Here is a 26782-nt window from a genome sequence, read left to right on the forward strand (position 1 = left end):
CAGGAAACTCCAGGGCCCAACTATCCCCTGGAGTCCTCCCTCATGTCCCCAAGTCAAGCCCCAAAGGCAGACAAAGGGAAACAAAGGGAAGAACCCCTGTGTCGGCTATCCGAAAAACTACTGGACTTATTCCAGGTTCCATCTGAATGGAGGATGGAAAGCGAAGACCAACTTCTTCTCAGGCTGAAAGCCCAAGAAGGCACGAAAGAACACCCTGAGAGCAGGATCTCCCAGAGCGCGGAAGCTCCAAAAGAACTTCCACTGTTTTCACTCCCCCACACCATGCCAGACAAGGCAAGGTCGCCAACCTCAGAGGAGGTCTCCAAGATAATGAAGAGGAGGCGAACCGAAATGAGGGAGTTTGCTGAGGAAGCATTATGGAAAAGTAAGGAAAAACCAGCAAACAGACCCCTCTATGAAAGGGAAGCACCCTCCACAACGGCCTTGCCTAAACAAAGCAAGCATGGAGTGTTCACTCCAAAAACCCCTTCTGGAACCCCCAGAAGCGGCAATGTCAACTGGGGAGAGTCACTGCTCACCCAACCAAACTTCCTCCTGGAAAACCAGGAATCGCACATAATAAACGTGATAAACTCGATCCAAAAAAAGATCGAGGAAACGAACCACAATAGTACGGCTCGTCTAGAGATAACTCTAGAAAGAATGGCCAACGCAATCAACATGTTGACTGAAAAAATCAGCGAACAGACGGACTTGCTGAAGGAGGTAAACTTCTCACAAAAAAGTGAGGAAACAAACAAACACCCCTGGACCACGGGCCAGGACATAAATAGAACTCGTGAAAAATTCACGAAAAGAACCACCAGTGAAAGCACACTGGAGTATCATCAGAAACTCGACAGAGATGCTAAGGAGATCCTTCTCCCAAGGATAGGAGAAGACGATGCCGAAAGAAGGCATCGTTCAGAAATTAGGAGGAGAATTGGCATGTACCAAAGGTTTGGCCAAACGTCCACTTACGATGGACCTCTCGAACAGAGAGGTAACTCAACCACACTCTCTCAAAACAATGAGAGAATCCAAATACAACTTCAGGCGAATTCACCTGAAACCAAAGAAACGCTGCGAGGAAGATTTCCCCCAGCGAAAAGGAGAGATCTCCATTGGATAGCGACCCCACGAAGGCAGGGGAGCAAGAGGAGTACCTGGAGAAATGGTATGAAAAGGCCATAAGAATGGCCGAAGTGAGAATACTCACTCCCTACCCAGAGGGAGTGAAGCCTGAAGCCCTAAAAAATGGGCTGGCCTTCCCTGACAAGAAATGGTCAGGGGAGAACGACATGGAATCATTCTGGCAGTGGTTCACAGAACTACTGGGATTCCTCGCTTCGCAAGGATGCAAAGGTCTCCAATTTGACGAAGTCCATCTGGACTGCTTGATTCATGGATTAGGGGGACCCGCATTTGACCTCGGAATAAGACTCCGAGATGAAACTCTCCTCAGAGGAGACGAGGGCATGTTCCTTGAAGTTCTCAACATATTGATGAGAACTTTCATTAAAGCCTCTGCCACATTGAATGCAACAAAGAAGTACCGCAACGTCAAATATGAAGTGGAAAAAGGCCTAAAACAGTTCTACCTAGAACTGTCTAAAGCAGCGTCCCAGATGGTGATGCCACCAGACCAGGCGTCCTTCAATGCCAGGGTCCTAAACAACATTCCCCTCGAATGGAAGAGGGAAATGATCGCTCATGATAGAATCAGAGCAGACTTCTCCTCAAACGAGGAGATGTTAAAAGCAATATCTCATGTAGACGAGATAATCGACGGGCTGAAGATGTCTTCAGCCTACAAATCAGGATACTATACCTGAACAACTACCATGGCAACCACGAGCCGCGGTAGAGCCCTCCCATCAGGAAAGAAGGCTGAAGAGCTGAAACCCAGATGGGAAGAGAATACATCCTCGAAAAACTTGAGGAAAACCGACCAAAAGTCAGTTCCAATTTGCAGCAAATGCGGCAAAATAGGGCAAACAAAAGATTGCCCAAGACACAATGCAACAAGCGAGGAAAAACCAAGGCACATAGCCACCATGGAGATCATGACCACAACAGAAGAAGAGTTGGAAGACTCATCAGACAAAAACCAGAGAACAACTCTGGTAACTCCGGAGCATCAAGCTTCGAAGTAGAGGACCCATACGAAGGACCTCAATACTCACCCAACTCAGAGGGTGAGGAAGTCAACATTGGGACCATAAGGATGGGCCCAATGTCAGTCATCGATCACGATGACATAAATTACAAAATCAAACTGGCTGTAGCACGCCAGTTAGAAAACATGGCAGACGAAAAAGTCACCGAAGCCTTGGTGGAAGCACCAAGAAAAGACGCCTTGGGGAAATACACCAAAGTACCCAAGGAAAACAAGGAGAAAGGGAAGAAGGACCAAAAGTCCATCAAAACCCAGACCCCCTTGTTTGATGCGAAATTCTGCATCTCAAAAGACGCAGGAAAATACCCCACAAACAGACCACTCTCAACAAAGAGAATGCTGACAACTCACATAAAAATAGCAGGCATAAAAGCCTATGCACTATTCGACAGTGGAGCCGAAACAGACACTATATCGCCGGACTTTGTCCATGTGGTCCACATCCCAATTCTCCAATTGGAGAACCCAGTCGTCCTTCAAATGGGGATGAAAGGAACAAGATCACAGATCCTGTTCGGAACAAACGTGGACGTTGAGATCAATGGCCACATAGAAAAACACTACTTTGATGTAATTAACATCGATAGATACAACGCCATATTCGGCGCCCCCTGGTTAAACAAAAACCAGGTAAGCTTAGACTTCCGGTCCCACAAAGTGAGAACAGTGAACAAGGGCAACATAGATACCCTTGGAGTCAGTGAAGACCGTGGGACGAGATCACATGGATGGAAAACTCAAGCAAGAGCTCGAGAACAACCAAAAAAGAAGCCCCCCTGACAGGGAGGCGGGATTGAAACACACCTCAGGGTAATCGAAAGAAAGTTCCCTGAAGGTTGGCCCCATCCTAGTCCGGAAGGACTAGAACTTCCAGAAGTTACCACATCTGGAAGGTCTCTCCATGAACAACCCTGAGTTCGAAATACTCAGGGAGTGGTGGAGAGAGAAATTCGAAACCATAATGGCGCCAGCGCCATTAGAAATGCCTCCCTTGAGGGAGGTGAACCATCGAATCCCATTGAAGGATCCGAACAAGAAATTTCGGGAAAACACCCCGAGATGTCCTGCAGCACTGCAGGAAGCACTAGCAACCAAAATAGATCGCTATGTAAAAGCAGAATGGTGGTATCCCACGAACAGCGAGTGAGCATGCCTGCTACTGTGCATCCGCAAGGCAGATGGATCTTTGTGCACGGTAATAGATGCGAGGAATCATAACTCAAACACGATCCTCGACGTCACACCAATGCCAGACATGCGACTGATCCAAGAATCAGTTGCCAGAGCAACATACCGATCCAAGATCGATATGTCGGACACATACAAACAAATACACGTGGATCCAGACATAGGACGACATTCTCTATGCCCCATGGGACGTACAACTTGAACACGATGCAGCAAGGAGACCGGCTCCTCGTCCAGACCATCCAAACGGGCATGGTCTGATAACTCAAGGGCGTCAGAAGATGCCTGCGACCATTGCTCCCACTGGAGGCGCGAATACAACAGAGCACAAAGAGATGCCGAGGGCATCTTTGACTCTCTGAAAGACACAGAGAGAGAGGTCGATCTCCAAAGAGAGAGGTCGATCTCCAAAAGAGGGAGATTGAATTACTAAAATGCGAGCTCAGAGAGGCACACGCACTGGCAGACCTCGCTGCCAAACCCATTATGATGGGGGCCTCCCAGGTCAGGGGGAGGGGATACAGTTCCGGGCCTCATGAGGCGTGACCCCACATGGGGACTAGCACACCAAGGGGTGGGGCACCGACTATCCCACCACCCTGTGGGCAGGTGACCCTGTCCAGGTTGCATAAGGGCCCGACCTCAGAAGGGCAAACCCATGTTGAGGGGAAGAGGGAGAGTGGTAGGCAACCAATGGCAGACCCTAAAACGGGGACCACTGCCAGAGGCGGCGGGCCACTGAGTACCTCAGCACCCTATGGGCAAGCTACCCTGCAGGGAAGTGTCCACATGTTATACAAGACCGCCAAACTCAACGAGTTTGGCAAAGTCGAAGCTCCAGTCAACATAACAATCGACCCCAACTTCCCCATGAGGAGAATAGTGGGGTCAGAAGCGGCGCACGACGCCGCATACACTTGGTGGACAAGCATGAGTGGGAAAGAATTCGTACACTGGTACAAACAGGCCGAAGCTGCCTTCAAACATGGCAAGGTACACAGAATCCTTTGCAAAAAAGCGAAGGAAACCGAGAAATACTTCTTGGGACTCCTGAGTATTGCAAGACTCACAGAGGAGTATAATTCCCCAGAGAACAAGGGAAAATCTCCTGGGAAAGTCTAGGCAAAGCCGCCTATATAAAGTCCCAGTTCAAACCACTCAGGACTCCTGAGGAACGTGCTGCAAGAACTGCGGAGCGGGAAGCGAAAGCTTCCAAATACCGGGAAAGAGATGCAAGTCTCTGCACTGGACAACCAGGCCAACGACCACCCTTCCCCACAGGAAGAACAGTAGACCTACCATACTCCACACCTGAGCCAAGTAGCTCAGGAACACAACAACCCGCTCCCACCCAGGGAGTGCCCACTTCGTCGAGCCCACAGCTCGACAATGTAGCCCAGGCTACGTCATTGCATCTGACGCAGCAATCGGATGTCCAGATGAACAACCTGGAGGAAAACCCTCTTCCGGGGCAATGACTCCACCCTTGAGGAAAGGGAAAGTGACACGGTAATATGCCATTGAGGCGCCCGTGAAAACACCTTCCCCCAACTCGAGGCCCCACACACAATACTGTATGCGAGGAACTGCAAGTAACAATTGCGGAAATCTCTACTTCGTCAAAAGACCCACATCCACCACCGCTCGTGTGTAAACACCACTTACACACAAACCCTCACGGAACAAGTGAGGAACACCAAAGACATACAACCTTTGGGTCGAAATTCATTTTCGACAAACTCCACTACTTTCCTCTCTGCAATATCCATGTATCGCCGTTCACTTCAAAGTGACGGCCCACACTCACTTATTCCCTAAACCTTTTCTCTCTCCTTCACCAACATGTACAAAATCGCCCACTTTAAAGTGGCGACAACAAAACACTCATTGATAATTTCAAACTCAATGTAAATCAATTCTTAAAACTTTATTTTCTTCACCATTAACCTTGTGTGCGTCACAAATGCAATGCAAGGGGGGAGAATGTCAGGGCAATAGCCCCGAACCCCAAGCCACATGTAATTAGATACATATAGTCACGTGGGTAAGCGGGAACCTCCAGGTAACTGCTTACACACTACCATAAAATACACACTCTTGTATCACTTATGGCTCTGTGTGCTGAGCTACCCTGAGACCTCACAAAATGGGAGTTGGGAACTATACAGTTTTCGGCTCTTTGCCGACTTTCCATAAATGGCACCCCCTGTGGGAAGATTCTGGGCAAGCTGCTCACCCAGAAAGTTTCTGGGTGAGTAACTCACCCAGAACTTTCCCACAGGTCTGCATGCATGTGGGATTGTGGAATAGCGAGGGGAAAAATAGGGGAAAATGGGGGGAGGGTACAGTTGCGGACACGCAAACACAAGAAATTTTCTATAGCGGATTCTCCAAGCAGTTAAGCTCTATTTTGACAAATTTGGATACCTTTATGTCAGGGCACATACCCTGACTTAGCCCGGACCCGGACCCGCGTCCGGACCCGCTCCACTTCCCACGCACTTCCTGCGCTGCACGCTCCGTGTGCTGCATGATCCGACCCCGGATCCCACCTCATGTGACTTCCGGGTATCCCCGGAAGTTTTCGCCATATTGGGGCCACTGTGGGAAAGTGAGAAGTTAACCTTCTTCTCACTTTCTTACCCACAGTAGGCAAGTGTATCTACTTGCCCCTTTGTTTATATCACTTTCTTACCCACAGTAGGGCTGTTCATAGGTTAGGCTGTGGGCCATAGAGAGGGGTCATGGGGACCTGGGGTCCGTCCCCTGACACTTTAGACGAAATATGCTCAAAAATGCAATCTTTGGATTTTTATCTATGTTTTTTAGCCACTGCAAAATTTTGAGCCCAAATTTTCAAAATTTACCTAATAATTTTGAGCGTTTTTATCATACCAAGACATAGTGAAATGTATTTAGAGCAGAATATATGTCAGTCCTTGGTTCACATAAAATACAATGACCGTCGAACTTCATCCATAGCTGCCATAGTGCTCTCTGATACAGCACAGTGGCTTTTCTGCTTCTTAGCCACCCATGCAGCTGCTTTCCCAGTCAGCCCCTTGTGGTAGAGTTCATACAGGAACTATAAATTAAAATTAAGCTCACCTTCCCCCTTCTTTGCATCTCAATCCTCTTTTTTGCTGTTGCATAACTCACTCCATCCTTTGGACGGTATGTTAGTTCATCAACAAGAGTTGCCACAACACTGATTTTCCTTCAGAATTCCTCCAGCATGTCATCATAAGTTTTCTTTGGATTTGGATGCCAAGAATGGGACACTTGGATGCACAGCTCAGACACTTGAGGATTGACATGTTGCAATATGGAGTATGTGCATCAGCGCTTGTAGTTGGGTCGGAAGCAAATTGGCTCATCCCCATTTTATGCCTTAATTTGGCTTCCCATATTTCTGTTTGCTCATAATCATCATCTTCGCTATCAAAACTATCAAATGAGCCTAAGATTGAGTCCCAGTGCTTATTTTTTAGCTGCCTGCAAAATTTTCGCACCTCACAAGAAATTAAAAGCTCGATTTATGGACTTCTGGGCATGGAGAATGATTGGAATTGACGAATTATGACAATTTGACAAAAAATGGGGCTTTTATCATGAGAATTCATAATCAAGGAAATTTTTCTTGTGTTTGCTTGTCCGCAACTGTACCTGAGGGTGTGTGGGGTCAGGGGCTGTGCCCTGACATGCAGAAATCCAACGTTCTTCAGTTCTCTCATTGATTCACTCAAGCTGCTCAGCTGATTGATGATCATATTCCTCACAACTTGTAGGGCTGAAGAAACGTAGCAGGCCATGGCCTTTGTCTTGCTCCTGGATGGTGAGATTCAGGTGCACCTTTTCCTCCTGCTTGCTCATGTTGGACTTGGAATTTGGGATCATGGCTGCTGCTGCCACTTTTACAGGGGCTATGGCTTCTGGGACATTTGTTACTGTTTCGGGACCTGTGGTCACCTTAGATCTTGCTACCTGGGTGGTCATTGTCAGCAATGTTAACAGGAGCATTTTGTCATAAGTTTGTGGTACATACATGTGTGTTGTGATGATCAAGAATTGATTTTAAAAACTCAACACACAGGGCCACTGCATTGTCATGGTCATTTGTGGTGTGCAAGTATTTTTTTGGGAGAAGATGATGCATTAGGGCGTTGAGAGTGAAGAAACCACATGAGGAAGAATCATTCTGGTGTGGTTGGTAGCCATGCAAGTTGAAAAGGTCTTGAAGGGTGATTTGATTCAGAATAGGAAACATCCAATGTTACGGGGATGGGGGGAAATCCCCAATCCTCGATCCGTTCTTATAGCGGGATGACGAACGTCATATCTAGTCTGTACCATAACGGGATATGTAATCGATGAGTGATCCCAGTCTTGCAAGGGAGTGGACGATCAAATTCCCATCGATCATGATTGGTGATGTAGTGAGCTATTAAGGAATTGTTGGTAGGTAGTCAGAGACGTCATGACAGATGGGTCAGCCATGGGTACTTGGCGCTCCTCAATGGAGCATACTGTGTGCGAGGTCACAACTCGTGAGGTGGGTGAGAACTTCATATAACTGCCATTGGGTACTTGGCGTTCGCAGTGCGAACGTACCGGTAGCGGGTTGATATCATGAGCGTGCAATGAGGATTGACTAACGGGGCCTTCGGTGACTTGGTGTTCCCAAAGGGAATGTACTGTTGGCGGGGGAATATGATGACTGACGAAGGAGGGAACAGATGGTGGATGGGCGGCTACTTGGCGTTCGCATAGCGAACGTGCCAGCATCACGGGAAAGTGGACCTCAGAGTATTCACGATCTCCAAGATCATGATGTGACGTTGTCTGTTGAGCACTGGGGGGAGAGTGGAGTGATGAAGTCCCGTAGGGTACAGATTCCATAGGATGATACACAGGTCGAGAGTCATCGACTCACGACCTCGAGTTCTCACGGTGAGGACCGTTAGAGGACTCGACATAACCAGACTTACATGTTGTGAGTTGTACAGTCACATGGTTCAGTTGAGTCACAGGATGGGTTGTACAGAAGACGACACACAAGACAGTTGTAGAGAGTAGTTGTTAGTTAGCGGGAACCGCCTTCAGCGGTTTCTGTACAAGATGTGTGACTATCTACAAATGGTAAGGTCGTGGGAAATCCCGCAAAACACAAGTAGCCTTGGCCAGCACCAAAACCCCAATGGGGAAAGCTTTGCATGAGGGGGGGGAAAGGGGTAGAACGAGTAGGAGGGTAGGGTATCAGGATAGAGGACGAAAGGGAGAAAGAGGGGGGAGCGATAGAGAGGAGACGTCTTTGACTATGTGACGGATATGGTCGTTGGAGACTCTGTATCCGTAACATCCAACCACCATTGGAGAATTTCAATGGCATTGCAAGATGGATTGTGGTCCTCCATTGGCTGGCATAAAGAATCAGCAAGGTAAATTGTTGATTTCATGGAACAAATAATGAATGCTATCCAATGAGTATCATTGACATGCATAATTCTGCTGAACTGGGTTGCAGATCCTGATATGAGCTCAGACCCCAACAGGTGGAGGGCCTTGCAAGTATGTTCACTTCTATATCATTCCAACCGGTTCTCACTCTTGCATCTAAAAGATCTGGATAGGTATTGAACATCAAGTGGGCTCAGGAGACATGCCCTTACATCTCCACTCTTTAGATCAATACCCAAAAGTTTGAGGTGGATTGCAATGTCAGTTGTCATGAGGCAGGATATGGAGAGGTAGCGCATCAGGCCCCTGATACTGACTTTGAGAATCCCAGGATCTTAGTGTTCCAGCAACATAGAAGGAGCCTTTTATGGGTTGTCTGGATAGAATGCTCCTGTGTGGGGTGTGCCTTACCATCATCTCGGCATGCACTTCTGACTCCTTCCATGCCTGCTGGAGATTCTGTAAGTGCAATAAGGTCTCCCATATTGCAAGATGTCAATAGGGACATAGCGTGAATTGATCTTAACTGAGCAGGGTGGGTTGTGGAGATTAGCATCATACTTGTCATATCCTGGAATCCTGACCCTGCACTCTCCCACCCCACTTCACCTTCCTAACAACCTCATCATCCCCTATGCCATTCCTCCCTACTTCCCAACGTCACCTCCATCCCAACTGCCCAGCTCCAGCCTGGACTTTGGCACATTCACCCTTAGCCACCTCCATCCCGGAAGCTCAGTCCTGAGTCAGTACCATTGGAATCCCCAGATTGCTCTGACCTCCCAACGGACCTCCAATGTTTCGTTATATACTTCTAAACCCTTCCTCTCTCCATTCCATTTAGTGGAGTCACCCAACATTCCTTGGATATGTAACTCTGGCTTCAGAGCTACCCATATCCTCCGGTGACCCCGCTCTCATCATCTTCCAATTATAGTACGACTGATGTCTTCTTTCCATTCAGTCAGCTAACTTCCCCTTACCCATTTCTTGCTCCCATTTATCCTCCAGTCTTCTACTCTGCCCTCCTCAACCCAACACCTTGGTTCCCCGTTAAAGACATCATTTGGAACCTCTCAGTACCTTTTGGTATCACTCGGACTTTGACTAAAGTCCTTCTCCTCTGCCTTCTATAGATTAGAACCCATTGTACCTCAGTTCGAATCTCGACTAAAACTCACCCCCCAAAGTTCCCCTATGAGTGATTCGTGTCCCCCTCTTACAAGATACTGTACTGGCATGACCAACAACCTGTCACACATCACGTGAAGGTCTTGGATTGAATTGAAAATCAACAAAATTGAATTGATTTATGGCTCTGGTAACTCCCGGAGGCCATGGGAAGAGGTTGTTGGTCGTGCCAGTACAGTACCTCAGACATCTGAAATTAAGAACTAACTGAGACATAATGGAGGCACAGTGCTCCCTCCAAGTCACTGAGGCTGCATCCTTCTTAGAGCCTCTTGTATCAGCCTGCAGACCCAGGCTTCCTGGAGAAGTTCCAGCTCACTACTGGAGCTCTCAAAACCCCTCTAGTTGAGCCCCATCTGCACCAGGATCGTCACAGTTTTGACAATACTCAGAAATGAGTTTTTTTATCATGGAATGGGTTGGACAATGCATCCTGTGGAGGTCACATTCAGATAGTTCATTGATGGAGGGAAGGTGGTGACTGAGATTTGTGGCTGACCCAAGTAAGCTTGTCTGGAGAATGGGAAGGTTGAACTGAAGAAACTGGGCAATAGAGGGGCTTTCCGCAGGAAAGTAGGATCCAATGAGGGTGCTTGGGATGTTATGGTACGAGATAGGATTTTCTGTGCAGAACAAGATGTGACATGCAAGGGCAAAGCCATCCATGGTGGTGAACAGATCCTTGAAAATTTGCAAGGTGCACAGAACTCAAATGCATTTTGATTTTTACCATTCAGAATTAATTAATGAACAATATTGCTGAGTGTGATGAACATGTCAAAATGCCTTCCATAACCAGTATGCCGGTCAGGTGCCCGGTTGGGTGTGCTGGGTCACCGGTTGGTTGTTTCGCGAAACTTTTTCCCACGCATTCGCGTGACCCAGTTGTTGGTCGTGTGAGTACAGTGGCCCTCTTTAATTTGTTATATGCAGCTTCTCGCTGCTGTTCTTGGCTATGAATAACGTTGACCCGCATTCAATTTTTATAATCGAGATAACTCGCTAGCCTCATCCTGGGCCGGTGGAAAAGTGTGTTCACGACAAACAAAATCATGAGAAACAAGGATTATCTGAACGACGGAATTCAATCATATCACCGAGTGCATTCACATTAACGAGTTTGGGATGATTTGAGCCGGGCTCTTGTGCGTCTTTCCCTGAGATTATAGTAAGATCGGCAAGATGGTATCAGATGGTATTTACACTCACACCTTCAGTCCATTCAAGATATGCTTGAAGTTCTGTTCCACCGAATTCGATGCCGATCCCATAAGTCAACTGCCAGTATGTTCCCTTGGGTCCCTGACATTTTTTCAGAAGTCCAGACAGCCTACTCAGGTCCACGGAAATGTTGCACACCGCTTCAAACCCTGGAACAAGGTTTCCTGAAGGGATAACATTTAGTCGTTGATCTACACGAGGTACCATCTGATATTTACCGTTCTCATCGATTGAGTAGTACGGCGTTTCCCGACCAATTAGGGTATTGGCATATATCGCATCCGAGACACGTCCAAGCTTAGGGGACTTGTAATTCCGGGACACAACCCTCAAAAACCCTTCATCCGGCTGGAGGACGTCCCCCTACGATAAATCATTACCAATATGTCACATCATTTGTCACAATTTCGAACTTACGCGGTTGACGATAGGACCCCATACCCCGGAAATTGCACTGCGTCCATCAATGTCTTTCCAAGGTAAGCGCCCACTGTGCAGCGGGTTCTTTGAATCGTATTTCACGTTCAAAGGGCTTCCGTACTGGAAGCGGCAAGCTCGTGCAACGACTGAGGATGTAGCACGCCAAATAACTGCACCATCCGATACTGCCTTAGCTCTGCAAGGGTTGATCATGGAGGAGTCATGAGTGCAAGAATCGAAACTCACGTGGAGTCGTTTGCAGTAACAATTTGGGTGTCTCTTATCTCAAAAACCCTACTGAGCATTTCTCTCAGGTATAGATTCTCCCCGAATCCTCCGACAAGCAGAATATGCTTGCAGTTGATGCCAGACATTTGTTCCTTCAGAGAGTCGACAATCTGGTCTACGGCCCGTCGGAAGAATGTCTCAATGGTTGGTCTTCAGGACGCTTTTATCAGCGATACCTAGTCTGTAGAGATGGAGATAAATTACCCATCCAACATCATCCGCCCACGCTTCACACCAAAAGCCGGATTGGTGTATCGACTCTGCCCTATGTCCACACTTCCTTTACTGGTCATGTCCTTGTCCTGAAAGGCTTTCTTGGCGTTTGCCTCAAAATCGTCTACAGCATGCTGGACAAAGTCCTTAATTTCATCAGGCCGAAGACTCGCCTCTGGGTTTGAGAATACGCGTCTGAAGTACTCTTCTGCAGCTTTATTCACGAATATACCACCTGCCTGAATACAAGCTGATGGTTTTGCTTCGCGAAGCTGAAGCTGTGGACGGACTACCGACACCGAGTAAGTGGTTGTGTCGACTGTCGACCCACCTGTCTCAAAGTTAACTTAACATTGCTATTCGATGGAATCAATTTTGGCAACCCACCCGCATCGCAGACAACAAATTCCACGTTCGGCTATTTGGGCGGAATGATGAAGTCCTGTCGAGTTGCGAATGGCAGGGAGCATTCACCTTAAGTTGTGATACTAGGTCGGCATGAAACATGCAGTAGTGGACAGAAGCTTCTCCTTCGGTGACAAAGAAGATTCGGGCATGTGATTCAGATTCGGGGACGATATTAGCGGCCACTACCGCTCTACGCATAAAGTCTTGTTCCCTCAAGCCCCATCCATTCGGGTGAGCAATGACAACATCGGCAGAGGGGATATACGTCTTCCATACATGAGCCCCATCGAGGACACGGTGAATGAATGTGTCTTGAGTGTGCTTAATGAGATAACCGAACAAGTCTTCGTATATCGTCGAAAGGGGAACACCGTCAGGCAAGGCTGTGCCAAAGGCGGCCAAATTGGTGAGTGTTGGGCTGGGGAGGCGACGGCGACTAGCACATACGATCAAGAGTCAAATTATACTTCTCCTTCATAGTCTGTGGGTGCAGATGAAGTTTGAAATGCTTTGCGAGGGTCCATCCACTGTCCTCCGCTTCATCTTGCATTTCGGCGCTTAATGCCTCAGCGCCAAAGGCGGTAGCCTGATTGAAAAGGATATGCAAAAGCGGTCAGAAACAGCGTACACACATATGAATCACGCAGCGGTGAAGCACAATTACTTTCTTACTATTGTCGTACCATACCAAGGTCGGAATCTTGCTTTCGCTTCGGTAGGCGCCCTGCCCTGGCCATGCATTAACTCTTGAGACCGCTTGGGGACCGCTATTGACGCACAAGGCAAGATGAAGCAGAATGCCACACGAAAAGTAGAAACAACGCACCCTGGAAAGAGATATGCATAAGATACTCCAGAAAATGTTGTACCAATATCGAACCCCAAAATGATTTTATGCTCGCCCATCCACGGAGATGCAGCAAAAGCATTCATTAATCGTCTTGATCACTATCAGGTGGGCGTTTATGGGCAGTGTTGGATTGACACTGGTCACAAATTGTCACATGGTCAGACACTGACGGGTCAAATTCGTATCAGATCACGTCAATTCCGCGTCAATTGCTGGTCAATCCCCGTGGGAACATGAAGCGAGCACGCATCGAGATGGCAACTGTCATGCCAGTGCCGACCCTCCCTCCCTCGAAAAGATTTGGTGTGGGTTGTAGTTAAATGTGAAGCTCTCCGAGCACCATCTCAGCCATCTTATTAGTTTTGTGAAATTAAAGTGTCCGTGCAACTTGAACCCTGATGGTGCTTAAGGCTTAGTTTAAAATTTTAAATGTGAATAATCCTTCCACTTCCTACATCACGCTTCACCAATGGGTCTAGCACCTAGCCCCCTCTGGGAGTTCTTTCACAAATTGTCTGAGTTTTACGGGAATAATAAGACACACTATGCTGCTATATGCAAAGGGTGTATCGAATCACACATCACAGCGCTTGAAAATGAAGACACGGAAAAATTGATGTCGGGCGCTATATCCGAGAGACGTGGTGAGGTGGAACTCAGGGCAGCTGGTATGTCTAAACACAGCTTAGCGTCTCCTAATGCCAAATTATTCTAGCAAGCGAACTCCCTCCCAAAATCCAAGGATCTACTGCGAGGCTTGCACAACACCTAACAGTATGCACACATGCTTCTGCTGAAGGCCGTGAGGCCGGAATGGCCTGGAAACGCGCACGAGAGAAGCAGCCTTCACCCCTCCCTTGGCTATCTATCAGCACTGAAAATCCGTCAACTATCCACACCTCTCCATCTCCATCTCCGACCCCTCTGCTACTTGTCCCTCCCACAGACAACATTCCAACTCGCCGGAGAAGCTTCTCACAAATTCCACCTCACCCCCTAGATCTAGATCAGGCTGTACTTGAACAACAATTGCTTCGCGCAATTGTGTCAGCTGGGTGGTCTTTTCTCTCAGTTGATGATCCAGAGGTCATCAAGCTGTTCTCTCTAGTGGGAATTAAACTCCCACCTCGGAAGCGCCTATCGGGAAAGGTCCTAGATGCTGAATACAATTCCCGTCAAGAAGCGTTAACTCAAATGATGGAAGGTGCATATGCAACTGGGCAATGTGATGGATGGAAAGACACATCTAGGAATCACATTGTTGCATTCATGATCTCATGTATGGGAACGGTGAGTTACAATAATTTCTAGTTTTTTTTGTAATGACTATGTAACGCAATTTAGGTACGCTTGACACATGTTCATAATACCTCAAGTGAACGGAAGACAGCAGAAAGGTTGCTGGCACTCATCAAGGAAGAGAAGGACTACATTGAGGATAGACTCAAACTAAAGCTCATTGGCTGGGTTTCAGATGCTTCAGGAGAATCAAGGGCCGCGCGCGTTCAGTTGCAGGAGCAGTTCCCACACTTGATTGTAGCGGACTGCTATGCACACCAAGTACATTTTGTGGGGATTACTTTGCAGTTGATTCATTGACTTATTTCTTGCACAGATGCAGCTTGTGCTTGGGGATTACATTAAAAAAAATGGGCAGATGTCACTGAGGTTGGCCGAGGCAAACGACGTTATTAACTGGTTCAACAATCACTCAATTGCACTTCATTTACTATATGCGGAGCAACGCCGCACTGCAGATCGAGCAAGGGCTCTTATTAGACCTTGTATCACTCGGTGGACATCCCACATAATGGCCATTGGCCGGCTAATCCAACTGGAAATTCCATTTAAAACCATTGCAGTGAGGAGTAGAAAGGAACTTGAAATGGCTGCTGGAACACGGTGTGACACAATCACAAAAGCACAGCAGATTCTTGCAATAATTCAGGATGAACACTTCTGGGATGACTTGAAACAGTGAGTTAGAGTACTTTATCTCTCTTCTGCTACGAAATAACTCCTTTTTAGGATCAAGGAGCACATTGAGCCACTTGCTGTTGCAGTCAATGTTTGTCAAGATTCCAACACTAGGGCCGATCAGGTAGCGCTTATTTTTGGTCGCCTCTGCAAGTACTACACCGATATTTCTGCTACGGCATTGGTCACTCCTGGCAACAACCCTTCACCAATCCAAGCTATTCTTGACAGTCTGGATTCCCGCTGGAAAAAAGTCGACCATGATGTTTTTATTGTAGCTGTCGCACTCAATCCATTTGTCAAGACTACACTCTTTACACCAATGGTCTCTATTGCACTCCTGGTCACCATGATAGAAAGGCTATACTGCCGCGTGTTTGAGACAGATGCACCTGAGGCATTGGGCCTGCGCAGTATTGCATATCTCACGGATCCGCATGATGCCTTTGGTTATACTGGTGGTGACTGGAGTCAGAATAACCTACGCAAGCGGATTCCGGTAAGAATCCCCATGTTTTATATGTGTAATTTCTCAGGTCTTTTCTCCTTAGGACTTCAATCCACTCAAAGCATGGCAATGTGCATGCATCACGGACCCAGTTGCAAAGCTTGCAACCCTCATTTTCTCTTTTGTTTGCAATTCTGCCAGTTGTGAGCGATTCTTTTCTATCACTGGTGACACCAAAGATCCTTCCCGAAACCGGCTGTCTGTTGAAAAAATGGTCAAAATCTCTGCTATCAAATTAGACCTCAATCGCGAGCACACAATTGAAGGGACACATCGGAAGCGCATACGACGTTCATTTGGCTATGCCCCATCAGCAAATGACTGCGACCCAACAGGGAGTCGCCTAGAGCCTGAGCTTGGGCACCCATCTTCAATTCCCGATGATGCCAATCATTCATACTTGTCATTCCGGGCCAACCTGCTGGACAATCTCAACAAGGACTCAGATGCTGGCCATCTCCCAGTATCCCATAACACACATGACTCTCGGCATGTAAGCACTTCCTAGATCCCACTCTATCATTGATATTTAACTCCATTCTAATTAGCGGACGAGTTTACAAGGTAAAATGATACGCGACATTTTTAACATGACCCTAGATGGGCCATGGAATCATTACTGGTTCCAGGGTGTACAGAATATGGCCCAAGAGCTGGAGATGCAGGATCTAGTTGCGAGAGATATGAATCTAGACCTGGACTCAAGTTTGAGCCAGGTCACGGGATGGGGCCAATGAGTTTGGCCAATTCCGATACATTATAACTATATAGTCTTTCATCACATGTTTAGATACTCTCAAATGTATTGGATTTGACCAATATATCTAGTCCCTGTGACAATTGACCGCGATCAGATACAGTGTCTGTCACTTGACCATTTGACCAGGTGATCTGATAGCGTCAAGTCCAACCCTGTTTATGGGGGGTTCGGGCTTGGCCGAATTTGATACCCTTTCTTGGTATCCGCTTTGTCAAGACACCCTGCCCAACCTCCAGGGGCATAGCTTCCCTAATATAACTGCAGTTTAGCGGCAGATCCTGACCCAATTCGTCGTCGCTCGTAGACACGCGACAACGAACTGGGTAAGAGTCTGGTTGATTTGTTATATTGTTTACTGCCAGTGGTGTGCGATGGGCGAGCAGCGAAGTAGCGTGGCGACGACCCCGACAAACGCATCGAAACCCCTGAATTATCGAGCAACCCGGTTCAAGTACAAAGAGTAACCTTAGGTAGTGAAAAGGGGATAGTGAGTAATGCAAAAAGCACAGAAAAATAGCAAGAGAGTCGAGCAGAGAACAAAGGCAGGTTACAACGGTCGGGAAGAAACCGAAAAATGAAACACGTGGGCCTGGATCCTACCTCACAGCACCTTCATCGAGAGCCGACCAGCTAGCAAAAGAAGGCGCACGACTTAGACCAGCCCGACCCAACTTTAAATCACTCTCGTACATAGAGAGCCTGTGCAGGAGAGAGATGGCCGAAACATGGACTCACCGATGGACGAACACACCAAACCCCCCGAGATCGGGCTTCTATGCAGCGAACCAACTCGCACCGAAGCTTAGACCCACCAAACGATTCAGAAAACTCGACAGAAAACCATTCAGCCACGTAATCCAATTCCGAACAGGACATGCTCACATCGGCGAGTACTACCACCGATTCGGAATCACAATGGAGAATAGAGCATGTCAATGCGGTAAATCAACACAAACGAGGGCCCACATTCTGACGGAATGCCCCCAGACAAGTAGACACAGATACCTACTAGGACGCGGAAACCAGACGAAATTCCACATCCTCTTGGGCAAGATGAAAGGCTTGCCAACTTCATCAAAAAGTCCAAGACAGGCGGCAAACATTAAACCGACAACAACAAACACATCGCAAGGACCACTGCCCGACCGACTCACAGGACAGACGAAGCAGAACAGAATTTGCAGGGGGACAGATGGAACCGTTTCCCAGTTTCCATTTCTTATTTTATTTTTATCACCACGACAATACCTATGGACACCACAGAACCTGGGGATCATTGACACCCGAATACACCAACCAGAATACCATCATGTATAGATATTCCCCCCATGTACGCTCCGGTGTTAGGACTAGGGGTGCCATGGTTCGGTTCGGTTCAGTTCAGAGGCAGAATTCCGCGAACCCGAACCTGAACTGAACCATGGTTCAACAACGGTTCGGTTCGGGTTCGAACCAGTTCGAACAGACACCTATAATTACAGCGATTTACGAAGAATTAATATATTGTCTAAGCTGCAAGAAGTATTACACATCCTCTGCACGCTTTGCTGCCTCCTTAGCCTCATATTCTTTCCACCTTTTGAGTTCGTCTTGAGCAGCCATCCTTCTTTTTCTGCTGATATCGTAGCAGGTTGGCTTTGGATGCATCCAGTTGTTGATGTGATGGGGTCAGGTCAACATCTGATTTACGAAACGGTTCGGTGGTTCGGTTCGGTTCGAACCTGGTTCACAAAATTCCAACATCATACCCGAACCGAACCATCTCTGAACCAAGGCCGAACTGAACCGCGGTTCTGGTTCATCCTGGTTCGGTTCATGGTTTGTTCACGGTTCGAACCGGTTCACCGTGAACTTCGGTACCCCTACTCAAAGGTCCTCAGGTGTAGCTCCCCTCTCAGCCATTATGCTCCGTTGAACATCTCAGTCCCTGCCAAAACCCAAGGAATGAAATAATGAGAATCAACCAGTTTTTTCAGTGTAAAGGAGATCTTCCCCCCACTTGGTTCGCTCGGATCATGAACTACCGAAGTGCCGTTTCCGCTGGGTGGAGGGATAGTACTAGAAACGCTCGATATCTGGGGAATGATGCTCCGGACTGAGGCAGAAACCGTTTCGCTTCTTGGACCTACTCACTCACCTCAAGAAGCCATGGTTGTGCGATTGCCAGCCACAGGCACCACAATGTCAGGCTCCTCACGCAGACTAAACTGGCTCGACTGTTGAACCTGGCTGCATGTGCGATATGGAGGAAGATGACGAATTGGAATGACACCGAGACAGGGAGTGCCTTCAATGCCATCCATTGGATGAATGAAAGGTTTTTCGATACGGAGTGATGGCTTCCGCTTGCACTGTCTGGTAAGACAGTAACCAGTTTAATGCAGGGAATAGAGTAGGAACGGCAGGATACGCACCAGCGGCGCATCTTTCTGCGCTCCCCAGTGGATTATCAGCGGGCACACTAAAGACACCTCTCATAGGACCTGGCCCTCTAGACTTAGTGATAATACACCACCGCCATGAGGCCCCCACGAACGCACATGGCAGGTAGGCAGGGACGAGGGTGCCGGAAGCTTTCCAGGTGGTCAAATCTTTGGTCCTTCTGTATTAGCCATTTGCGTTGCTGAGCGAGTTTGGCAGTACGAGCGCCGACAACTGATGTGGCGAGGCCGAAAGAGGTGTTGGTGTGTTCATAATCGAAACTATAGCTTCAGGAACCAGAGCAAGCCAAAGAGCGAAGGATGTGCAAAGAATCATTTGTAGAGGACGGACTGGGAGTCTCGAATTACTTAATATGCGGTCTCGAAACGTCATTCCCCCCCGTCAGCCTCCAACTCATCTAAACCCTCAAATGCGGCATCCGTCTCCTAGCTCCGATGAGTGAGCGGGCGATTCAGTGTCTAGTGTTAAATTTCTTGGGATACAAGCGTATGCTGAGGCCAACTCACGTTGTTGATGTTGAGTCTTGCGGTGCTAAGATTTACTTTGTTTCCCCTTTTTGGATCAGTTGTTTCTAAAGTCAGTGTGCATTGATAGCGCCTGACTATAAAACACCAATTTTTGGACCTTACGACTTCTCCTCAGTTCATGCATAGCGGACTGAGGTGAGTCTAGGTTTTCTCCTTCACTTATGTGTTTAACAACATGTATCTAATATTCGTACACCAGCGACAACATCGCTAGGTGATTACTCCCTATATATTTCTAGTTCATGCATAGTGGACTGAGCGACAACATCGCTAGTCCGACATCTTACATCTAGATCTTCTTGAACTATGGGCCAAGGGGACGCAGAGGTTGGGAGGATAATATAAGTGCTCAAAGTCTGCAATGGAGATACAGTTGAGCCCAAGCAAACACTTGAAAAAAACTTGCCGATGCAAGGAAACTCCCTGAACATGTATAAACCGCTTTCTTTTGTGTGTCGGTATCATTTCCGTATGTCACAATTGCCCAAATCGAAGATTTATTTTCATTGAACCATGAAATTTTTGCCAGTGGCGAAAAAATAAGCGCTGGGGCCCAACTCTGGTACCATTTGAAAGGTCTTTTGAAAGTAAACATGATTCCAAACAAGTGCCAATGATACATGCAACAATGTGGCAGCTGGAGGGGTGTCTTGGTTTGTCGGTTGAGTCCAAATTGCTTCCAACCGATGTTGACTTGACTACATATGTCAATTTTCAACCGAGCTTAACTCCTGTATTTGAATGTCATTTAATCCTCTCATAACCTACTGGGTACCAATTACACTTATTTATCAATTTTATTATGGAAATTGGGTCAAAAAATTTTGCCATGGCTAAAAAAAAAAAACAGGGAAAAATCTGAACATTGTATTTTTACATCGCTAGAGCAAAAAGGAGTTGTTTGGTGCAGAAATGAAGCTTATATATTCACTAGATCTTGCTGTGGGAAATTTTCAGACTTTGCCTGGTCTCAACTGTAGCTTGAATCTCCATCAGGAAAGCATGTTGGATCACCCCACCAAATGAGGGTAATTGTCATATCCATACAATCCCGACCTCCGCTCCAGGCTCCCAGAACTCCGAAACTACTCCAGAGCCCTACTTCCCTTCTGTCACCTTCTCCTTGCTGACTCCCAAGAGGTTATCCCACCTCCGGCTCTGACACCACCTTCGATCCGACTCCGGAACATTCCGGGTCCGACCTCAACCTCAACACCTTCCAGATGAGCATGCAACACCTATGCTCCCGACTCTGGACCTCTGCTCCGGAATCCCGTTCGCATCTCTGTCTCTGGAACCTCCGGTCTTAGCTCTGACCTCGGACTTTGACCCCACCTCCGCTTATACCCATTGTATTGGTTAGCTCATTCCATTTAATTGCCTTTGCCAATATTCCGGAGTTTGACTTCCGAGTTCGGACTTCTGGACTTACATCGGACCTTGCAACTATTGCATTGCTCCATTCAATTCCGCTATTCTCCCTCATTCCTATTTGGGCTGCTGCTTCCTTTCTATTCAGTCAGCTGGCCATTCCCCACTTCCTTCCTTCCTCCTTGGGCCTTGGCCCTTCACTCCTCCTTTGTGTCAGGGCACAGCCCTTGACCCCACTCACCCTCAGACACCCTCACCCTTTCCCTAACCACCCTCTCCCCACATTTCCCCATTCCCCCTATCCTTCCCCCCACTGTTTCACACAATGATGCGCGCACATGTGAACCTGTGAGGTCTTAGGGTGGCTCAGCACACAAGGCCATAAGTGATACAAGATAGTGTATTTTAGGGTGGTGTGTAAGCAGTTACCTGGAAGTTCCCGCTTGCCCACATGACTATATGTATCTATTTTACATGTGACTCGGGGTTCGGGGCTATTGCCCTGACAGTGGTCCATGTGAGAAAGAAAGAAAGAAAGAAAGGAAGAAAGGGGGAAATGAGAAAGGGAGGGGGAGAGGCGGTGCGGAGCGGGGGAGCGGAGCGAGGGTCGGGCGGGGCATGCCCTGACACATCCGCTGTACCATCCGGTCCAGTGCCTCTTCTTGGGACTTCACTAGCTGATAGATATCAGCCAGTGTTACCTCTGAAGGCATTTTCGATGTGTCTAGGGGATCAGCAGGCCCTAGAGACATGGTGGAAACACCAATCTGGTCAAGATTGGGTTGACCAATGCTGGCATCACCAGCATTGGATTTGGTCATGGAACCATATGCGCTTTCGCACATAGAGTCAGCTCTTTGCAGAGCTGGGGGAAAACTTGTTACCCTTCTAGGCTCCATGTCTAGAAGGCAAGTTGTGGTGGTGTTGAATAACCCGTGCGTGCGAATGTGCATGTGTGGGTGTGGGAATAAAGCCTATTAAGTGTAAGGGGTTGGTGTAGGTTCCAACCCCAGTTCTCCTCAATCCTCAGGTCATCAATAAAGTTGAGCTGTATGGAGCTTTAACTATCAACAATGGGGAGGAAAAGGAGTTCTCTTCCTTTTCCCAAATTCCCACGTTATTGTATATACATTGTTTATACATGTTTATTATGAGACACATATAGAATGAAGATAGGAATTAAAGGGTTGGGTTACCACTCCTTACAATATGCCAATCTGAAGAAATGCGGATTTCATATGGATACTATGGTTTCTCCCTCCAGACTCACCATGTCCATCAAGAAGGTCCAAGCCATCCAAGATTGGCCTGAGCCCCATAAAGTCAAGGATGTCCAATCCTTCCTTGGCTTCGCTAACTTCTATTGGTGTTTCATCCACCAATACTCCGACATTGTGGTCCCCTTGACGTGCCTCACATGTAAAGGGGCCCCCTGGCTCTTCTCTGACGACTGTCATTCTGCCTTCAACACTCTGAAAGAATCCTTCATGTCAGCCCCCATCCTGATGCATTGGGTACCCGATGCCCCTCTCATTGTAGAAACTGATGCCTCCAATTACGTGATCTCTGGAATCCTTTCCATCCATTGTGATGACGGAGAGATTCACCCCATCACTTTCTGCTCTAGAACACCTTTGGCACTGGAGCTCAACTATGACACCCATGATAAGGAACTGCTCACCATTCATGATGCGTTCCAATCTTGGTGTCACTATCTTGAAGGTTCAGGAACCCCAATCGACGTCGTCACCGACCACAAGAACCTCGAGTATTTCTATACCACCAAACTCTTGACTCAGTGGCAAGCCTGCTGGTCAGTGTTCCTCTCCCAATTCCACATGACTGTCCGATTCCATCCCAGAAGACTCGGAGTAAAACCAGATGTGTTGACTAGATGCTGGGACGTTGAAAGAGGGCTAGCAGCTCTCTATGCTGACTAAGCTTGTGGGGCCAAACTCTCCAAAACTCCTACTCTCTCTCTTGACTTAACTTTGCTATGCTCGATCCTTAACTCCGGTGTGGGTCCTCCAGGATTCCGCAAGGTCCGGGCTCAACTAATCTACTACCCACTTGTTGTGGGCTAGACAGTTGCCCTTATTCCTACTGTTGGATTCCACTCACTCACACCCACTCTAGCACGTCCTAGCACCTTAGAGAATTTGGGGGAGGGGAGAACTTCTTTTCAAAATCCGGTATGTACAGGATTATATCTAATAATTATTTTTAGAAAGAATAGATGGAAAATATTGGTGCCATATGGCACCTGGGTACCTTATTAGGCGAAATAATAAAAAAGGGTAACAGTAACAATAAAAGAATATCAATCAATAAGTGAAATATGATGGTGAAATATAAAATATAAGAAAATAAGCGATTTCTTAATGGATTTATGGAATTAAGAGCCGAAATTAGAAATGTGACTGAATAAAACTATTATGCAGCCAATGAGCATTTTTACCGATTTATTAGACGCCATGGGAACGAGTGAGGCTGGAATTCTGGGTTGCCGCTTGAGATTCCCATGCCCGGTGCCTAACTTCTCCAACACGGAACTCTGTCAAATCTCCACTGGTTAGGACGTTCTTAATATCGTCGGAATCGTACGAATTAGCGCTATTTTTAGATACCAATTCCGTACCGAGTCGTCACGTGAATAGAAGTGGTTTTCTAATCGTGGAAGCAGGTATCCGAGCCGAGTCTGTGCATGGGCGATTATCCTGCCTACAATGTCTATCCCAAGGAAGAGGATATGGACTACACTTGTGTCAATCTGCAGAACTTCTGACCAGTCTTCACTTCGGAGCAGCTCACTGCATCCTTATGAGTTATGTTTCTAGCTGCCACAGTAATCTGGGCAGCCATACTCATCAACACAGAGGCTCTCCATCAAGACATTCTATCATCTCTCTCCTCCAACACCACAATCTCTTCTCATATCGCTTCCCCCAACCTCCCCAATTCCCACTGGTCCATTGATGCCGGAGGCCTGTTAAGGCTGGACAATCGCATTTACGTCCTGGACTCTAACGATCTTTGTCTCTGCATATTGCGAGACAAACATGACCACCAGCTCTCTGGACATTTCGGTCAAAACTGGACTCTGGAGCTAGTGGGTCATGATTATACCTGGCTGGGTATTCGTACCTTTGTCAAGAACTATGTGTCCTCTTGTACTTCTTGTGCCCATGCCAAAGTTCCTTGTCACAAGCCTTATGGCTTACTCAAACAACTACCCATTCCCGATCGCCCTTGGAACTCCATCTCCATGGACTTCATTGAACAGTGACCCTCCTCTTCTGGATTCACTTCCATCTTGGTCGTCGTGGACTGCCTGTCCAAACAGTGCATCTTCATTCCTACTCATGATACCATCACCTCTCTGGAACTGGCCAAGCTATTCCTCCTCCACGCATTCTCCAAGCACAGAGTTCCTTCCCATGTCACCTCTGACAGGGGTCTGGAGTTTGTTTCTCATTTTTTCCATTCACTTGGTAAAGCCCTCAACATCCACCTCCACTTCACCTCAGGTTACCACCCCAAAGGAGATGGACAGACCAAATGGATGAACCAGATGCTCGAGCAGTACCTGTTAGAGACCAGAAGTGAGATGAAGGAGATGTCTCTTGGCAGAGGGCTTTGGCCTCAGCAACTCAGACCAGGAGCGCTGTGCCTAGTTACACATCTGTGCCCTAATTTACTTACTGGCAGTGAGAACTACAAAGGGGGATTAACTCTAGTCGATTTTATCACTAGGGTGTAACCTATCTACAAGTTATGTATATATAGTTACAGCGAGGGTGGGCCCATGAATGACAGGACCAGAGCTAACAGGGTCAAACATTAGCCAACTGAATATTACCGACAAGTCGGGTTATGGGGTTAGCAGAATGGCAGGGAAACGGAAAGGAGGGATAGGCCCGAAGGTAGACTTGCAGGGCAAGCAAGTGAATTGCCCAGCAGGGGTGGGAGTGCGCTAGTGGACATCAGAGCTGTCCAGAGGCCTTTGGGGTTCTGTACTTAGGGAGGCATAGGTAATATATTGAATTGAGGGGGTGGTGACCATCAAGGGAGTCAGAGGTGATTGTGGAATACAGGGGCTCCAAGGTTAGTGACAAAGGAGAGGTAGTCTGGAGGGATCAGAGGTAGTGGAGGACGATGGCTGTAGATGGATATGACAGTACCTGCATATCTATAGTAACTATCAGCAGGATAATTGGTCCGAACTCCTACCTCTTGTGGAGTTTGCATACAATAATGCTCCGAATGCCACCACAGGCATCTCTCCATTCTTTGCCAATAAGGGCTACCATCCAAACATCACCGTTCACCTGGAGTGAGACTTGACATCAGTACGTGCCCAAGAGTACTCGGTCGATCTCAACTCCCTCCATCACTTCCTTTGCGAGGAAATGCACCATGCTCAGATCCATTACCAGGGCCTGGCAGACTCCTGTCAGAGCCCTGCCCCAACTTTTGAGGTAGGAACTTTGGTCTATGTAAAGGCCAAGTATTTCTGCTCCACCCAACTGTAAGGGGTTGGTGTAGGTTCCAACCCCAGTTCTCCTCAATCCTCAGGTCGTCAATAAAGTTGAGCTTTAATTATCAATGATGGGGAGGAAAAGGAGTTCTGTTCCTTTTCCCAAATTCCCATGTTATTGTATATACATTGTTTATACATGTTTAAATCGAGACAAATATACAATAAGATAATGAATGAAGGGTGGGGTTACCACTCCTTACACCGACCTTCCAAGAAGCTCTCCGAGAAAAACCTTGGCCCTTTTGAGATCATCGCCCACATTGGAACCCACTCCCTCACTCTCCGCCTCCTGGAAAACATGCAAGCCATCCACCTGGTATTACATGTCTTGCAGATCAAACACTCTGTCCCAAACATCATTCCGAACTGCCACCAACCACCTCCACCTCCAATAGAAATCGAAGGCGAAATGGAGTTCAAGATTGAGGAGATCCTTGACTCTAAGATCGACCAATGTAGAGGCAACAAGTTGCTCTACCTGGTCAAGTGGTTAGGCTATGAAGGGACCGACGAGGAGACACAATGGCTCCTTGCCGGCGAACTCAATCATGCCTCCGACCTCATCAAAGCTTTCCACTCTCGGTATCCAGATAAGCCTGGACCCAAAGCTCCTTAGGAACCTTGACTCCTCTCCCATCTCTCCTTTCTCCCCACTCCTCATTCCCATCTTCATTTTTTTCTCTGTAAGTACAGCTCCCCTCACCTTACTAATTCTGGGCCTTCAAGGGTTCAGGCCTAAGGGGATACAGTCATATCCATCTATGGCCATCGTCCTCCACTACCTCTGACCCCTCCAGTTTACCTCTGCTCCTTCGTCACTAGCCTTGGAGCCTCCATATTCCACAATCACCTCTGACTCCCTTGATGGTCACCACCCCCTCAATCCAATATATTACCTACACCTCCCTAAGTACGGATTTCCGAAGGCTTCCGGACAGCTCTGACATCCGCTAGCACACTCCCACCCCCACTGGGCAATTCACTTGCTTGCCCTGCAAGCCTACCTTTGGGCCTATCCCTCCTTCCCATTTCTGGGTTATAGCCCACCATTCTGCTAACCCCGTAACCCGACTCATCGGTAATATTCAGTCAGCTAACAGGTAACTCCGTTAGCTCCGCTCCACTTGGCCTTGCCATTCACAGGCCTGCCCTCCATGTAACTATATATACATAACTTGTAGATAGGTTACACCCTAGTGATAAAATCGACTAGAGTTATCCCCCTTTAGTTCTCGCTGCCAG

The 26782-nt window shown here is 47.5% G+C and overlaps 3 protein-coding genes across 3 annotated transcripts; 1 reads left to right on the forward strand and 2 right to left on the reverse strand.

Annotated features, from left to right (window-relative positions):
• Positions 1-10790: 10790 nt before the first annotated feature.
• On the reverse strand, positions 10791-13597 carry EI90DRAFT_2683104 (uncharacterized protein). The gene is made up of 11 exons (XM_039053460.1): positions 13392-13597; positions 13230-13332; positions 13013-13151; positions 12632-12948; positions 12545-12575; positions 12331-12488; positions 11903-12054; positions 11654-11852; positions 11455-11599; positions 11225-11400; positions 10791-11172 (listed from the first exon to the last, which is right to left on the reverse strand). Exons 1-11 carry the CDS (start codon positions 13496-13498, stop codon positions 11122-11124), a joined length of 1578 nt encoding a protein of 525 aa, XP_038910017.1. The 5' UTR covers positions 13499-13597; the 3' UTR covers positions 10791-11121.
• Positions 13598-13884: 287 nt separating this feature from the next.
• Positions 13885-14415, forward strand: EI90DRAFT_3020819 (uncharacterized protein; the record flags this gene model as incomplete). Its single annotated transcript, XM_039057551.1, has 3 exons — positions 13885-14083; positions 14131-14189; positions 14362-14415. 3 exons carry the CDS (start codon positions 13885-13887, stop codon positions 14413-14415), a joined length of 312 nt encoding a protein of 103 aa, XP_038910018.1.
• Positions 14416-18525: 4110 nt separating this feature from the next.
• Positions 18526-19127, reverse strand: EI90DRAFT_3082384 (uncharacterized protein; the record flags this gene model as incomplete). Its single annotated transcript, XM_039062003.1, has 3 exons — positions 19075-19127; positions 18660-19015; positions 18526-18587 (listed from the first exon to the last, which is right to left on the reverse strand). A coding segment is annotated over exon 2 (170 nt), but the record flags the coding sequence as incomplete, so codon positions are not given.
• Positions 19128-26782: the final 7655 nt, after the last annotated feature.

Source organism: Cantharellus anzutake (assembly GCF_015039405.1).
Source record: "Cantharellus anzutake strain C23 chromosome Unknown EI90scaffold_91, whole genome shotgun sequence".
NCBI lineage: Eukaryota > Fungi > Basidiomycota > Agaricomycetes > Cantharellales > Hydnaceae > Cantharellus > Cantharellus anzutake.

What these genes read in the sequence shown, in the direction of transcription:
- EI90DRAFT_2683104 (XM_039053460.1), bottom strand. Translation starts at nt 13,498, where the DNA reads ATGAATGCTTTTGCTGCATCTCCGTGGATGGGCGAGCATAAAATCATT. An exon ending in GTATAATTTGACTCTTGATC is followed by an intron (nt 12,949 to 13,012) that starts GTATGTGCTAGT and finishes CCTTTGGCACAG; the next exon opens with CCTTGCCTGACGGTGTTCCC. An exon ending in GTTACTGCAAACGACTCCAC is followed by an intron (nt 11,853 to 11,902) that starts GTGAGTTTCGAT and finishes CAACCCTTGCAG; the next exon opens with AGCTAAGGCAGTATCGGATG.